The sequence below is a fragment of the Sinohyriopsis cumingii genome, chromosome 8 (assembly GCF_028554795.1).
Source record: "Sinohyriopsis cumingii isolate HCF-2022 chromosome 8, ASM2855479v2, whole genome shotgun sequence".
In the NCBI taxonomy this organism is placed as follows: Eukaryota; Metazoa; Mollusca; class Bivalvia; order Unionida; family Unionidae; genus Sinohyriopsis; species Sinohyriopsis cumingii.
In genome coordinates, this window is record NC_142968.1 from 77,072,748 (window position 1) to 77,091,427 (window position 18,680).

The window sequence follows — 18,680 nt, forward strand, 5'->3', positions numbered from 1 at the left end:
TAGTTACCGAAATAGGAATCTCTCTCTCTGATTATCTGTTTGTGTCCTACTTTCAAGTATCTACAGAGAAAATTAAACAGGTGCCCCTCTTATATTGCTTGTGCACAGAACGAACGATCAGCATAGCAGCAACGAGAGCGTATTAATTTGTACGCAGGGACCTATGATAAGAAGTCAGATATGTATGTATATGTATAGGTTAAGGGCATATAAGTGCAATCCTGGATTTCAAGTGTCGACTAACTTCAGTTTATATAAATGAAGAGAAACTTGCAAAATAGATGTGAACAGATCTAAGGCGTTTGCCTTTACAGATCACTCACGTATCTCACCTCCGTCCGCGTGAGTTCAAGTATCGGTTCGACAAGAAAAGGTATGTGAGAAAGCTCAGTAAGAGTCAATGGTTCTTGCTGAATATTTTCTGGGTTCCAATAATAATAATAATAATAATAATAATAAGCTATTATCTTTCAGTTTGAAACTCAATACATTTGACAACAATATGTTATGCTGTTAGTGGTAACTAGCAAACTAAGTACTTCGGTCCAAGCTCAGTCTTCAGTAGATATACCTAAGTCAGCTACGTGCATATTTTTAAGTACAATTATGGTATTATTGTGCGTTCATTAAAGAGAATTCCGAACACTGTTGTTTTGATACATAAATACTAAAGGCGCCTTAACACATTCAAGGATATTAAACAATGAGTAAATTCAGAACCTGGAATTCATCGGAACTATTTTTTTTAATTGTGACATAAATGTTTGAATTTGTTGAATTATTTTTAAAATAATGTACGTTCCTTTCAATGTTCGTTTTACAACGTAGAGTAATTAAATTATTTGTCAAGCTTTACAAACTGTTCGGTTTTGCTTCTTGCTGTTTGTTTAAGACATACAGCCATAACACAGCACAGACCCTGAGTTATTTCCCTTTGAGTGGGATCTTGACATTGGCCTATAACTTGAGCAATTCTAAGATCCCAATTCTATGAATATGTGTATGCATGATGGGCACAATAGAATATATGCACTTCTACATATAACATATAGCAGAGGACCTGCCTTGGATCCGAAACTGGAAAAGGTCACGATCTCCAACATATGACCACATATGCACTGACCTGATGTGACAAAAGAAACGAACAATTACACTGCTGCCCAATTTGTCCCTGGAACAGGCCATAACCCATGTCAAAAGAATTAGAAGCGTAGTGACATACTATATCATGTTATAGACCATATTCTATGCAATTTCACTCTGGATTACACAAAATTGGATGGCTACTCAATCAATCTATCAGTTGGAAAACTGTACAAATGACACTTACCGTATACTTATCATATATCAGTATGATCTTTTTTTATTCTAGACGCTAGCTCTCAAAGTCACGAGGATGGTGACATGAACTGTGTTCATTCTTTCATCATAACCTCAGGTCATGTCACATAACACACTTGTATGATCCACTTTTAACGATCAGTTTCATTTTTCGTCGTTGGGCTGTATTAATAAATAAAGTAACGACAGTTAAATTTTTGGATGATGATTTGCACCATTACCAAGATCGTATCTGCGAAGTTAATTACACGGTCATCTCACTGATTACTTGCTTGTGCTGACGTGGTTGTTAATTTAAATCATAAAGAGTAGTATTGTAAAACACGGAATAATGTTTCATCTTGACTTATTGTGACTTTCAACGTCTTAGCCACAAAGTTACCGTCACATAACAATATGCATAAGTTTCTTCCCAAGTCGTTTGCTAAAAGGAGGTATTAAGGGAGATGACATTGAATCCATTATAATTGGACAGTGTTCTATTTTCTTGTACAGGCTCGAGCTCTGCAACTGTTTAAAACGGTAGCGAGAATATATGCATAAGGATACAAACGGTGTGTTGCATACCAAGTTTTCATCAAATTAGGTCAAGTTCAAGGTAAGAACACATATTGTGTCCAGCTAAATTGTGATAAGATTATTGATGCATTTTCACACCGTACTAAACTGAGACCCATTATTTTAACAGTATATCCGTCCATACTTCTGCTTGTCCAGCTCATAATTTTGTGATATTGAGATATTTTACGATATTCCGCCCATCAATAAAGTAAGGCCACACTTTATGTCATACGCTATATAAAAGTATCTCTGCTACTATGTTGATTTCACAGCTAGTTAATGAAAAATGTTATGTCTTTTTTTTTGCATATTTTCTGGAGGATAGCTTTTATTGAACTGAAGATATTTTAACAAAAATGTAACCAGTTATTTAACTTAATCTAAGATGGGTCACACCTGGAGTCAGCTTGAAGGGATGGCACAGGACAGAAGCCTCTGGCGATCTTTTGTGGGCGGCCTATACACTGGCAGGGGTGACGGGCAAAACTAAGGTACCATATCCATGACATCAGTCTCAATGTTAAGGTCACAGCTAGTGAATATATAAATCAGTGATCCGTCTTTGTGCTCGTATACCATTTTTCACCAGTGGAGATAATGTCATGCAACTCAAGCCTGCTATGTATCTGAACATGAGTGTCTCGTGAATTTCACGCCAGACGCTCTGTCCCAAGGATAACTTAAAAATTAAGGGTAGTCACTGGCATATTTTTATATCCATGATGTCACGTTTCATTGACTTACTCTATATTGGTGAACTTTAAGATCTTTCCACACCTTATTATAAAACTGGCCTGACAAATGGCATGAGATGGGCATTTAATCTCCAGTCTGGTGCAATTTTGACTTAACGTTTCGATGTTGCATCATATATCACTATTTTGGTTAGATCTTCAAAATAAACACCTTAGACATTGAGAGGGTTATTTTTGCATCTTTTACCACTTAGCAATGGGACTTTGATATTAAATATGTGGTGCTTTGAACATGTGTATCTTAGCCACTTTGTGCTCGAATTTGTTGTCAATTTTATGAGCATGCAGCAATAGCAGTATCGAAATAATAATGCTTAAAAACTAAGAGGATGCAGAGATCATGCTCCTAGGAAGATTTCTTTTTTGAAGCTGACAATCGGTAGGATCAATATGACACACTTTTGTGGTCTCCAAAACTTGATCCACTAACGTATTTGTGCAATAAGCTAATGATTGTTATCGAGCCGCGAGATTTAAGGAAAATGAGGCACGACACGTACAGTATCATATATTACTCATTTATCTACTAACATATACTTTACAAGAGTTGTATAATCTGTGTAGTAGTGGTATCGATGGCGAACTAGAAACTAGCTGCTAAGGGACCAACCATTTGTTTTGACGGAGAGTGGGGGGTTTTGTTTGTTGGTTTTTTTTAGAGCAACTTGGATTTTTATTCAAGCCGCAGATTTATCTCTTAGCTCGAAAAATTGATTATCAACTACGATAAAAAGCCATAAGTTGGCTTTTTTACCACAACCCAGAGCAAGAATTTCATAAAGCTATTTGAAGGCTGGAAATGTAACAATGAGAAACATCACTGAACCCTGTTTAACTTAAAATGTAGTATTGTTTAATATTTTCTTTAATTGCAATGTTTGTCTAGTATGTCATAAAAGGTTCATTAAAGAATCTTTCACTATCCGCAATAACATTAACTTCATTTCTTGACAGGCTCAAGAGTTGTGAATTATTCAAAATATTTCCGTTTATTAATTGGCGAAAATGATTGGGCGGTGTATGGAATTTACTTTGTCTGTCTACGTGTGTTGTTTCATCTGTAACCATTTTCTCCATGCTAAACTCCTATAAAATTTCACTTATAAACGCTAAACGATCACTATGGGGCAAGCAATAGACGGTTCCGGTGGCCTAGTGGTTAGAGCATCCGCCTCGGATGCGGGAGGTCATGGGTTCAATCCAAGGCTGAGTCATACCAAAGACTTATAAAAATGGTACTTACAGCTGCTTCGGTTGGTGCTTAGTATTAAGAGGTTAGTGTTTGGACTGGTCGGCCTGGTGTCAGGATAATGTGACTGGGTGGGATATCGTGCTACATGTCTGCGGCATTATGCCCCAGTACTAGACATCACTTTAAACCGCCACACTGCATACATCGTAGTGATATGACTAAACAATTGTTAAAGCTAGGTTAAAATTCCAAATCACACACTCACACACACTTTGCAATAGACAGACATATGTGATAGTCTGAACTTTAAAGTAGTAACACTTTAAAATTACTCCCACGATCCCGTTACATATGAAACTGTTTGCTTTTTCGTCAGATAGTTAATGTGAAAATATGAATATCCGCTCATGGTATTTGCGTTATAGACTATTTTTTATCTGCAACGTGAGGTTTAGTAAGGACGGAGTTGTCATTTGAAATTTGTATCCTGAGAAAAGCAAAAGGCTTTTGGTCATTTTATTAGCTAAGCCATACCTTGTAATTGCTACGGGCTAACCATTGAACCAGTCGTCTGATTTGACGGAGTCTTCACCCTATTGCAACGCAGTAAAATTATCAGGTAAGCGTAGGACGAATCATGCGATATATTTGAATACTTATTTCATCTCTTCCGTCACGAGCTCGAGGTTCCGGATCAACAAGGCCATGAAATCACCACAGCAATAACGCACTGACTCTTTCGCGACGCAATCGCATCCCCACAACTGCCCAGTAGAAGGTGAACGAAATATGGCTAAATAGCTTCTGTATATTTCTGAGCTCCGGGTTATGGGCAGATCATTCGATACCTCAAAGTCGGGATATATAATGCGTTGTTTTTGTCGTGCATTGAAACTTTAGTACACTGGTTTGATTTATTATATGAGAATTGTTGATTTAATCCTCTAGCATCCTGAATTTGCTAAAAATGCGCAGACATCGGCAAGATGTGTGCCTTTGTTTATTTTATTAATTAATAGTGTAAATCATTTGGACTATGTCTAGAGTCCAAGCTTCGTGAATTTTGTCTACCTGAGATAGCAAACGTAGGTCAACTGAGTATGATCTTGCTTTGCTGCTAATAAGAAGGTCAATCAACGTGATCACGGATTGAATGAATGGTTCAGAAAATAGCTAATTCAATGTTGACAACAAATCGAGAACAGATCCGCTTCAGCATTATGGCGTAGATCCGACCTCGGACAAGGAGATAGTGAGACATGCCTAAATCTAACCGTGTACACTCTATAAATCACCATCCAGAGTTTACGTGCAAGCAATATTCGTTGATGTTGGCGTTGTGCCAGAGGCATATTGTATAACATGATCTAGTGCATCGGGGAGCGATGTTATAGTTAGTTTTTTGGCAAATTATGCTCATCCACAAAACAGCATGTTTCTAAATAAACTCAGTTAGCTCACGCAATCTGGATGAGGTCTCTTGTCTCCATGTACCTTGCTCGGGACTCCATTTCGATGGCAAGTTCTCCTTGTTGGAAGCACAAATCTTGGATTGGTTGTGGTTCAAGCGCACGCACTCTACGGTCCAGCTCCCTGATTCGTTATTGGTTGTAAAGTTGCTGCTGTGATTCTCGTTCTTTCATTTTCTTGGATTTTGTTACCGTTCTCTCTTTTCAGAATAAATTTCTTGATTGCTGCATGTTCGTTTCCCACCATTGGTTCCATATTCACTAGTTCGTCCACTTGCCTTCCTTCATTTGTCTCGGCTGACGCCTTAACCCAGTGTTTGAAGCGCCTGCCCTGGTAAGTATTGGTTACTATTACCATATTTTTATCAAAATATTTCGTGAGATGACTTAATTGAATATACCTATAGTAGCGTCTTACGAAATGTTATTGTAAAAAATAATGTTATATTGGGTTTTGATCCGAATTAGAGGAACATGAAAACACGCATACCTTATTCCTATAAAGCAGAGAGTCACAGATGCGCTTTTGGATTATTGTAAGGACCACATTGTCCCAGTTTACGTTGATATGTTTTAACAGCATCTTAACAATTCTCAATTTACTTTCACAATGGTAAACGACTCTAACGCTGATTTCGGATATTTTCGTTTAGATATTTCAATGGTATCTTATGTTGGAAAGGTAAATACAAAACCGTATCTTGCTAAAGTACGATAAAAACGAATTATAACGTCGTTTGTATATTTAATTTACATGATGTTTATCCATGGTTGTAAGTTGTAAAGATAATTTGAACTCAGCTAAATTTTGTCCTTGATTGTAAGTTGTAAATAGCATGTTTATGTCACAAGAGGTCAAGGTTAATATTGTTTACAGTTAGGATAGTTCTCTCCATTGGAAATCATCACGTTCTATTACCTTTAGGTCAAGTGAAATTGTGAAAAATGGGGATTTGATAAACAAATAATTCATTCCTATTTTTTATCTGTCTTGAGAAAATGCATTTGAGTGGTTGAAGTCATATATAACTCAAGAGGAACTATTTAATGAGTTTATTGATTTGAATTACAAAAACATTCCTTCAACGGCATTCTTGACTGCATCATTCTGTTAAATTAGGACATACACGACCCATGGCATTCATTCGAATATTATATAATTTTAGACTTGTGATAACAAATTCAGGATTATTATTAATATTTAATTTACAAAATGTGTACATATTTATTGCATTAAAATTTCACTTCTTTATGACAATTGTTTGAATTAAATAACAAACAATCCGAACAATTCCATACAAAGTTCAAAAGAATACAATTTTGAATGAATTCCAGGTATTGAATGTGGTGACGTAATAATAAAACTAAACGTGCCGATGTTCCCACGGTCTTGCTGTGTTATATGAATACATTGTTATATGAGCATTCTTTTCTCCGTTAACTTTACATTGTCAGAATCCTTCATTATTTTACGATATTGCACACCTTTTTATTGCAATCACATGAATAAAGGAACTAATTTACATTGTAAACAAACAATAGACGCAGACGCCAACACTTTTGATTTGCAAACATATCATGTACACTCGCGTAGTAGACGCTTTACGCGAGTGTACATGATTTGTTTACAAAATCAAAAGTGCTGTCGTCTGCGTCTATTGTTTGGTTGCAACATAAATTAGTTCCTTTATACATGTGAATGCAATATGAAGATGTGCAATATCGTAAAATATTGAACGATTCTGACAATATAAAGTTAACAGGGAATAAAAAGAGCATATATATATATATATATATATATATATATATATATATATATGATTGCCTCATAGATTAACCATACTTGCCTGTCATTCTGTGTATATCTATGATAACTGGCGTACATATGTGTCCACTGTATTTATAGAAGCATGAATGATATTACCTATCGATGAACAAACTGTTCTCGAGATGGAAATCAAGCTTAAATTAGTTTACACATTAGGTAAATAGGTGATTGACATCAAGTAAGTAGGTGATTGACGTAAGGCAATTAGGTGATTGACGTAAGGTATGTAGGTGATTGACGTTAGGTATGTAGGCGATTGACATAAGGTAATTAGGTGATTGACCTGAGACAAGTAGGTGATTGACGTAAGATAAGTAGGTGATGAAATGAAAAATATCGATCAGTATATGAGCCATTTTATGGTTTGATTCACACTGCAAAGAAAAAAAACCAGAAATTACACATCTCTCTCTCTCATATATATATATATATATATATATATATATATATATATATATATATATATATATATATATATATATATATATATATATATATATATATATGTGTGTGTGTGTGTGTGTGTGTGTGTGTGTGTGTATAAAGGATCTCAAATGGGTTATGATTTCATATTGAATATATGAAACGAGTTAAATAATGTCCAGCTTTTGCGAGCCTTTGCGAGCAAAAGCTGAACACTGTTCAACGAGTTTCAACGAGTTTCATATATTCAGTATTTGGGATTCTTTTTATCACATACTTTTCATTTAGAGCGGAAAGAAAGAAAAGAAAGAACAAATGATTATCACATTTCATTATGGCTCAGTCGAAGTACATTTGATTTCAGTGCGTGTGAAAAATAGTCCCAGACAAATCTTGTAGCTGCATTCAAAAATTGTTTTATAAAAATAACATTTGTGATGAAACGTGTGTGAGAGGATAACAATACTAAGGAGGAAAGTTAGAATTTAAGCATAACGAATAACACTGAAAACGATTTGTTGATGCAGGCCACATAAGAGACAATTGTATTGAAAATAATAATATGTGCATATGATCTAACATGCATTAGGTTATTTACAAAATTACTTGAATGTAAATTTGTAACCATCAAACCAAAAAACAATCCATTTGGGAGCTGAGACCGCCATAACACAGGAACCATGCAAGTCACCCACTTTGCATGGGGCCTGTGCAGTCCCAAAATCGACAGTGGCCCGCATCAACCATGCCTTTCTCAGTCTGCTCACCGACATGTGTGACTCCCAAATAAGAACGGTGGTTGTTGTAATTATTCAGCCTAGGTTCCATCGTGTGTACCTTTCCTGTTATATTCATCAGCAGCTAACGCACTTGCTACTCTGATGTGATTATACAGTATGTTCAGGTCTGTGAACACACTAGACCTGAAATGGAAGAAACGTTTGCGCGAGTATTTATGTGACATGAAAATAATGTGATATAACATATCTATAAATAATGTAGGAATGAGTGGTGAACCTGGTATTTACCCAGCTTATGATTGTGCTGGAAAATGTACTTGGTGGATTTTTAAAAAATTGAAAAAAAGAACACACGATATCCCTTAGTGTGATAACTTAATTGAAAACCGAAAAAAATTACAGTTTGGAATGACGTTCAGAACATCTAATACATCGTTTGAAAGTATCCGATTTCCATCGCACTAACTGACGAATCTGACCATCAGACAAGCCCTGTGCCTCAGTAGTTGTTGCTGCTCCGATTCTAAAGCTATGATTATTGAAGCATTTTGGATCAAATCTGAAGAACTGCAGAGCAAGTTTGAGCTGTGCATTGAATTCTGCCCGAGTTATAGGTGTGTTTGAAAGATACATAAATATTGGGCCTGGACCCGTACCTTGCCTTTGGATGTATCGCTGGAGATTTGACACCGGACAAACTGCAGCATTATTGTTGTTTTGTTTTTTAAATTTTTTAAAGTGAACTCCTGGCCCTGACTGTCTTTGAAGGTGTTAAATTTTAGAGTGATGGAATGGTAGTCAAGAGCCGACTGATCAATGTGCAACAGATTAGGGGTATGAAGGCTAAGGGACTGCACTGTGATCTTCCCAATTCTCAGGAAGGCATTGAATGCCAAGGAAAACATAGCTCGAAATAGAAGCTGTTTGTACCAAGAAGTTGTAGTACAAGTTGTAGCGTGGATAAGTTTTTCTAACATACACTTGTCAATTGGCAATCTCGCATCACACGAAACTTTATTCCTGTGGCATGCTTGCAGCAGTTTCTTTATTAGAAAAAAGCTTGTAGGGTCTGCATAATTACTGAGTTTGTGTACAAACCCAATGACAGATACATATGAGGATATTGTTTCTGAGGCATAGTGTTTGTTAACCAGATAAGAGATGAAAAGTGCCAAATTAGCCTGAGAGACTGGGATTGAGGTTTCCAAGGTATATTCTGCAGTGAAAGCTCGATACAATTTCTAGCTGCGTCGGTAGGCTGCTTTTGACATTTGTGTCAAGGTACTATCCAGTAGCGTATCATAGTGTGTTAGTGAATCAAGTTGGGAAGTGCCGGTATTGACACTGGTTCTGGGTCCGCATGTGGAGCCAATGTCTGGAATATGTACACCTGCAATCGAGAAAGATCATTAGCCAGAACATTTTTCTTTCCCGGGATGTGACAGGTTTGCAATAGTATGTTGTATCTGAGGCATGCAAGGACCATGTCTCTAACAGGGAACATAATGGAAGGGTTCTTTGAGGTTTGCTTATTTACAATATCAACCAATGCCTTGTTGTCAGTGTAAAAGTAAATGCATTTGTTTGCAAGTTGAGGGGCCCATATTTTTATGGCCAGAACAATTGGATATAGCTCAGGGACCTTGATATCTAGCTCTCGTCATTATTTCTTCCATGTGCCATAGAACCATTAGCTGCCTAGTACACCGCCATATCCAACTGTGATGGATGCACCAGTGTGCAAAGGAATGGCATGATAGTCCAGGCAGCGATCAGGGAGGAATAAAGATTTACCATTGAATTCTCTCAGGAATGTATACCACCTATGCAGATCATCCGAACATCCCTCGTAATGAGTATGAAGTGATGTGGTTATGGACCGTCATTTTTTGTTTTTGTAGGCAGAGAGTTATCAGACTGTAGCAGTTCTGGAGTTTATATATGGGAAGTCTTACCTCCATCTTGATTGTATCCAGTTCATAGCCCAAAAAGGTTAATATTGTACTGGAAAGAAATGGTTTTTCCTCAGACATGGGAAAACCAATATCTGCACAAAGAATTAAGAATTGGTCTAATATTTCCTTACAAGTATTATAGTTTGATTCCAACAGCAGAGCAGAAAGTCATCTAAAACATGTACCATATGACCAATGCCCAACTTGTGTCCTGCAACCCACTGTAATGCAGTTCTTAAATATTCAAAGATTTTACAACTGGAACTACAGCCCAAAGGAAGGCACTTGTCATAACAGGTCATTCTAAGAGAAGCCAAACATATGATACTGAGTCGGGCAGAGTGGAACAATTCTGAAGGCACTAGCTATGTCAGTTTTTGCCATAACACAACCTCTAACAAGTTTTTTAATGATTGCAATATCATGTTCCACAGTTTGATATTGAACAACACTTTTTCCCGGGGATATACCATCATTTATAGAAGACCCCTGAGGATGTGATAAATGGTGAATCATGCGAAAAGTACCAGGTGTTTTCTTTGGAACCAAGCCAAGGGGGGATATCTGAAATAGTGAGAAAGGGTGGCTCTTGAAAGGCCCTACAAACCTGTAAACCTGCCAGCCTCAAGTTCTTTGTGTATTTTGTTTTGAACAATCTGTGAAGTTTGTATGACTGATTTTAGATTATGTGTTTGTATTGGGGACAGAGAACCCTTGTGCCCACGTTAAATCCAAATGTAAACCCATGTATCAAAATTTGTATCTTGACAGTGTTGTCCCTTTCAACCAATGTTGTAACCTTTCAGCTTTAACAGGAGTAAAAAACTTACTGTTTTCACAGGTCCCCTTTCCCTTGCTGGCTGTGTTGTAGGGAGTTTGATGTAGGTCCTTGGGACGGTGTAGATTTGTAGCCGCAACGAAAGGGCTGCACGCAGTCGGGTCTAGCCTGTTTGGGGGCATATTTTGGCAACAATTTGAATGGGTGTTGAATGGGCAGTTTGCATCTGCTGAAGGGATGGGCTTCCAAGCAATTGAAACAGTTATGCTGGTATTTACAAGCTAGCCTTGCTGAACACTGTAGCCCTTTGTGGTGGGTAAAGCAGGAACCTTTCGTGGGATTCGATTGTGAGACTGAGGACGGTGATATGGCGGTGCTGGTGGCCGTCCTGTCACCAATGCTGTCCAGAACAGATTGCATGTAAAGTTCAAGGTGGGTGGAACAAGACTTTGCTTATCCCCTCTCTATCATGCGACGAAACTGCTCATCGTAGTATCTACAATGAGCCCTGCGTTCAGACAACTTCATGACGATTTCCATGTGGTGAGATAGCACTGTGCTCAACCTGGGGTTTTCACGCATATTATTGTAGCAAATCTGTTCCATGCTGTCAACCACTGATTGATCGAGAGCGGGGACTTCTTGGCCATGGGACTAGGTTAAATTCAGATGTGTTTGATGTGATATTGCACCCTAATCTATATGTATTGTCCATGTATGTCAAAAGGACGAGTTTGAAAATCTACGTACGTCCTAGCCCAAATCTGTTGCTGAACTTTATCAGTTATAGAGGCAGTTATATCAATTGACGTGTTTACATAGTTGGATTGACTGTGTGTATCTAAAGTAGCAATATGTGTTAATAAATCACTCAGAGTACCTATACCTGTATGAGAGAGTCCAGTTAAGGCTGAGGTAGCCTGTGCAATGCTTCCTTCGACTGACTGTTCAACATTGCTTCCTGTCTGGGCTCTGGAGGAGGCAGATGGCCCTTGCTCCGTTTCCTGCGACAACAAGGCAGGTTGTTGCAGACGAGTGGTCCCATGCAGCATCTCCAAGATGTGGTCAAGCTTTCTGTCCACTTAAGCGGTGATAACAGGTGTAATTTGATGTACCACCTGCTGTGCTATCCGGTCAACGGTAGCTTGGTCAACTGTATCTGCATGTGTTGCTCAGCTCCATGCTGTTGCTTTTGGCGATCAACTGATCTAATCCATGAACCAGATGACTGAACCCTCTTTACAGCCTGTTTAACCCCTGCTGATGTTATGCCCTTGGGTGGCATAATCTGGTTAAGTTAGAAAAAAATTAATGTACTGAACATAATAGTAAATATTAAGAAACAAGTAATATGGAATACCTTGTATGGTCCTATGCACAAGGCATGTTATTATTTAATGGAAAATGCACAAACAAATTGTCATTGACAAACCGATGCATGTAATGTTTCTTCATTGATAGACACACACACACACACACACACACACGCACACACACACACACACACACACATATATATATATATATATATATATATATATATATATATATATATATGTATATATATATATATATATATATATATATATATATATATATATATATATATATATATATATGTGTGTGTGTGTGTGTGTAACCCTTTTGTTCTTAGCAAAATGGCATATGTATAGAAGGTGGCGGTCTGGTATGCAATCGGACCTGTTGTCAGGCCTACAGGCTGAAACAAAAGTGCAAAAGAAAAAGAGGACAGGTACAGGACCTGGTCTGTTATCTCCCAATGTGAGCAGATAACAAACTATATTTGAACATGTTCCAGGAAGCCACTCATGAAGGACACCTTGTGAAATAATTAATAATTAAGAACAAGGATACCTTGGTATATGATCATTAAAGTTGTGGGGGGCACCAAAATATTATGGGGAACCCCTATTATGTAGACCAGAGTGGCTTGCCAGGAACAAGTCCCAAAAGGATCAGGTACGGGACCTGACCCAGTGCTTCCACAATGGCAGACACTAAGGTTGTTTACGAAAAACAAAGGAACAGGTACCGGACCTGGCCTGATATCTCCCTTTGTGGGCAGATACAAATGAAATTGAAAGCAATATTAGTACAAGAGCTAACCTAGCCTAGCTATCGTAGAATGATTATGCGTTATTTTATAACATGCATTGAGAAGAGCTCCCAGAAGTGACTTATAAAGGTGCCACTGTCCTTTAGGGGACAAATGAGTGCCATCTGAGCGAAATTTCTCCCTAACGTGAAGTATATCGATGGCAAAATTGCTATTATTGTCCCAAAATGTTCAATAAGGATCAGCAGACACTTCAGCTTGCACAATATCATTGAGTTCCTTCGCTAAGTGACATTATATCTCCTTATATTTTTATCGGCTGCTTCATTGTTATAGTTTAGTATTCCCGCGAATGTGTAACGTTGCGGGAATCTAGGCATAAGCTGACACAGAACGATCTGTTTAACCTCATATTTCTTTTGTAAAAGAGAAATTAATGCGACCATCTTACTTGCAGTTACCTCTGGTGATGTATCGGCGTTTACATCGTTGTCCACAATCATGAGAATTGCAATATATGAGCTTCTTAAGCGCACTTCGTTCATGTCATGGCGCAAAAACTTGTCGATTGTGTGCCCTCCGATACCCTTCATGTTTACATTACAAACTTCCGTTACGCTAAAAGACTGAACTAGTCTAAGATCCGTCCAGAACCGCAAATACTGATCTAACCATTTACAAAGTGAATGATCCATATTAAGTGCTTCTGTCATTGTCATTCCAAAACGTAGACGATGGCCATGTACAAAAAGAAAAATCTACTAACCTTCTTCATTCCAAAGTGTGAGCAAGAAAATGATCCTTACAATTATGAGAAATAATAGTGCAAAGAAACAGGAACAATTAAAAGGATCGAAAGAAAAAAGAAGAAAAATGTAAACATTATGCTCTCCAAATATACTACCCTTATGTCCAAGAATTATTTGCAAGTGACGCTAAGGACGCTGACCCATATATTCGTACACCTTAACTATCATCCATTGGCTGAACGAGTCATGTGACCCCATTCCTGGGTTTGGATGGCCCCAAATGGTCAATATTGCTTTGTTTCCAATGCATAACAAGACCCATTCATCCCTCATCACAACTATCCTTTCACTAGCGCAAATAGTTTTAAAATTGTATTTTTTAAACAAATAACAACTAAAAGAGCAACTGTCCTTCTAATCAATAGACCATTTGTCACGGATAGGATATTTTTTCTAAACTGGACCGCCGCTAAAAATTCAAAGGTGTTGTCACATAGTTAACTTGGTTACATCTAATGGGTTTGTGGAAGCGCCACATACATGAATTTGTATGTGGCTGAGAGAGAAACGCAAACATTCGAAATAATTGCTGAAAATCTAAACGTAAACCTAAGTATCACTTGAACCAAAATTGACATCGTCCCTGCTAATTCAGCATCGAAACGTGTTTATCCAAATATATACTTGTAATTTTATGCGCACCAGCATTTCCCATAGTCGGCAGAAATATGTACTGCAAATACGCCTATCTTGAATGTAAGCATACCTCAGGGATAAGCCGATGAAAGGATTACTAGTGACTACTATGAGTTTCAGCTAATATATATATATATATATATATATATATATATATATATATATATATATATATATATATATATATATATATATATATATATATATATATATATATATCTATATCTATATCTATATATATATATATATATATGTGTATGTATGTGTGTATGTATATATATATATATATATATATATATATATATATATATATATATATATATATATATACATATATATATATATATATATATATATATATATATATATATATATATATATATATATATATATATATATATATATATATATGTATGTATGTGTGTATGCATGTATGTATATATATATATATATATATATATATATATATATATATATATATATATATATATATATATATCTGTGTTTGTGTAGATAGATAGACAGACAGACAGATAGATAGATACATAGATACATAGATAGATAGATGTTGTGTGTGTGTATGTGTGTGTTCAGATAGAAGAAACCGGTGAATAAGAGAGTATTGACTGTCACTTTAGAAAGACCTCATTATTATCGTTGTGACTCCTAAAGTAGCTAGTTAGATATATTTGCCCTAATATCAAATACGAAAATGTAATATAGTCAATTGTAAACCGTGAAATTAAATTACGTTTATATATAATAGATTTCGCCGAATGCAACCGACAGCAAGAAATGGTTTAAACATCATTACTTGTGAAAGTAGGGAATAACTTTATTGATACCTATTTAAGAAAACAAGACGGCATCATATTTAATGTTATGTATATATAATATTTTGTGTGCTTGAACTTTGACAATAACTAAGGATAGATTTTTCCTATGTACATGTGTTTTGTCCTGTTTTTATGTTATAAATAAGGTTTTTCTTCTAATATTTCAATTCAACGTACAGTCTTATTATGACATTAGAAAGTATTGGAAAGGAACTTGGTGATAGTTTTGTGTAATTTGCAATTTAGATGATTGAGTTGTTTGGGTTTCATCGCTTTTTCTTCCCATAATGCTAATATAACATAGGTCAAGTCGGGATGTGCCTAATAGATTGTTTTGTTAACAGAGTATTCATTTTAGTTTTAAGTTCAGTCTGTAGAATTATTCACTGTTGTGTTCAAATACATTTTGCGAGATCAATTGTTTAAATTATTGATATTTTAGAGAAAATGAACATTTCGTATCATTTTGAATTCATTCAAAGTCATACTGTACTATATTATTGTGATGCGCCAAGACTTTTGGAATACCACCTCGTTTAAGATTATTTGTACATTAACACATTTAGTAATGGAATTAATTACGAATACTCTATACTTACTCTTGTCATAGAACTCGTTAAGATTAGTTGGGATTTATGTCACAAATCTAAGTTCCTCTCACATTTTCACTTTGTAAATTATATTACTCAATTTGTTTCTTTTTGTTTCTTTGTTTAAGACCATAAATTGGTATCAGTAGAGCTTACTGATTTCTTTACTTTACTGCTTCATTTTAAAGACACAATGACTCGTCGTTTTAAACATACCTGGTAAAATTGACAAAATGTGCAAACAAGTGTTGGAGTATATCTATTCGTTCAAAATGCCCTCATATGTTAAGAGTGAAAATATTGCTGAATGTTTATTTCAATCAATCTAGCCTGTATTTTTCTTAAGAAAATAGAACAATATTATAGGTGTTTCTGCAAATAATTTTAAAAAATGGGTACAACAAATCATTGCTTTTAAAAAGATCTAACCCAGGCGGACCTCCATTGAGTACAACGCATAGTTCAACAGGTGTATTACATTCTAACGTAATAAATAGTGACAAAATAAGTTGTGTAACTCCAGCTTATGTCATCTGGCATAATTACGTCAATCCATTCTTCAATTTATTTCAATAAAATATATAACTGGATGCCGAAGAAAGGAGTAGTCTTCAACCTAACATCGCGTGTTCTCGAAGACCCCATGAACTATGAATGATTTTAAATCCAGTATGAGTTTCGCGAAAATGGGAATTCAAATTTATACCATTACTTCTTCACTCAGTTCGGTTTAAATTGATATTTTGTTCAATCTAAATATAAAAGGTTTGCAATTTACTGCATTGTTGCAATAAATTCTGTTTCAGGCATGCACGTTTCGGCCCGTAAACCTCTCAGGCCTTCATACGTTTAAAAACCAGAAAATATTACAAATCCCAATGTACAGCATATAAACTACTACATGTCAGTCAATCGCTTTAATTAAAAGGTCTAACCGACTGTTCTATGGTAAATGAAGACATAAATCAGGGACTTTATTGTTATCTCACATAAACCTTGTTAATCTTGCCGGTGTCTACTCATTACACGGTACTAATCAGTATTAACTCCAAATAATTAAGGTCGGCAGATTATATTCATATATCTGTTTTTTTTCTATACAAATGCATTAAATGATTCGAATGCAAATTTTAGCTCAAAAATATAAGATAAAAATAAAATCATGTGATAGGTAGTTACCTCAGTTTGTTTGATAGGTATCTATATTACACCTGAGATTCCAAATAACCATCCCCATATAATTATATATGGCAGGCAACACGAATTAATTGTTTTCTCTGACGACATTTAACTTAATGTGATTGCTAATTAGTGATCGATAATTTTGCAAAAGTTCAGGTAATACCTCCGACTAAAGCTAATTTATATGGCAACTGGCTACTAAATACTTTTATACGGCAGGCATCTAGATATTATCTTATTCTAATTTGCATCATCTGTGGATAAATATGAGTTATAGGTTTGCGAAATTTGCATGCCGTTCCAACATGTTCTCGATCCGGACTATATGTAACTTGTTACACAGTAACGTATTTGATACTGAGCATGGTTTGGTTTGGGTCTGACACCTTGCTGAGTTTCACCATTTAACACGCACAAACTCATACTGTTGTAACCTCACTATATTGCATCAAATATTGGTGAGGTGCTTAATGTTTAACAAACAATTTAGTTATAGTAATGTAAAACCTTCAACATAAAATCTTGAACATGTAAAAATATCTTAATAGATCTGATGTTCTCTGATTTTGGTGATTTGTCAAGTACAATGAAGATTATCGATGCTTCCCATTTCGCCTTACCGTGTTCAGAGATTTATTAAATATGGACCCTGATTTGTAAATGAGGACTCGCTCACAATTGCAGCTGTTCACATTACTCTTGATATCTTGATATATGATATTTTAAAGCATAAATGACAACATAGCTATAGTGGACCTCAAAATTTTATTTCATATTGAAAATTAGTATTTCTCACATATGACACTATGATGTGAAGTACATATTCTGTTCCTCCAGTGTCCGTTCGTATGCATAACAACACATTTCCCTGCTCCTTCTGGCTGGTCCATTGCCCAGTTCTTGTACACATATGGTACTCCCGACTCCCATCGCCAGTGGTGTATATCGTGTGGTGGTGTCAATGTAGAAACAAGGCCAATCCAGGGGTCATGGTTTGTACCGTCTGAAAATGGAATTTCATATCAATACAAAATTTTCAGGTTGTTAGTAAATTATCATTCCTAACCACAGTCTAAAATCTTCAAGAAATGAATATTCATCAAATATAAATGTCGTTAAGGAAGCGTCATGCCAGTCTGAATCGTATTCTATATTTAATGGTAATTATCAATCTGTTCTTCTTCTTCATGAAGTTAAGTTCAGCTTCGTGTGGAGGACACCAGTGACCGACGTGCTGCTTCTGCTGAACAAAGAAGAAAGCTCTGTTGCACATTGTTTGGGCTAATGACGTCACAAAATCATAAGCAAAGTTGCCAAAACTCTAGAATTGTTCCAGGCATTAACCATATTGTTAAGGACTGACATAAAATTCTGCATAAAATGTTGCATAATAAATGCTACCCTGGAAAATCTGAAATGCACAAAATACACCCATAGATTTGTAAACATTTTATTCCCTTAAGAAATCAAATAGACACAGCGTAGTTTTTCATAGCATGATTTGCGCA

The 18,680-nt window shown here is 36.0% G+C and overlaps 1 protein-coding gene and 1 long non-coding RNA gene across 2 annotated transcripts in view; one reads left to right on the top strand and one right to left on the bottom strand.

The window, feature by feature from the left end:
• The first annotated feature begins 206 nt into the window (after positions 1-206).
• The window catches only part of LOC149793911 (uncharacterized), a 96,183-nt gene continuing 77,709 nt past the window's right edge, over positions 207-18,680 (top strand). The window contains exons 1-3 of the long non-coding RNA XR_016422892.1: positions 207-373; positions 1,837-1,939; positions 5,527-5,652. This is a non-coding gene — a long non-coding RNA (uncharacterized LOC149793911). The remainder of the gene's footprint in view (positions 374-1,836; positions 1,940-5,526; positions 5,653-18,680) is intronic.
• Positions 17,948-18,680, bottom strand: part of LOC149793912 (uncharacterized) — a 41,244-nt gene continuing 40,511 nt past the window's right edge. Inside the window, exon 12 of the mRNA XM_089967859.1 lies at positions 17,948-18,175. Within this exon, the coding sequence (XP_089823985.1) occupies positions 17,955-18,175 (221 nt within the window). The 3' untranslated portion in view covers positions 17,948-17,954. The remainder of the gene's footprint in view (positions 18,176-18,680) is intronic.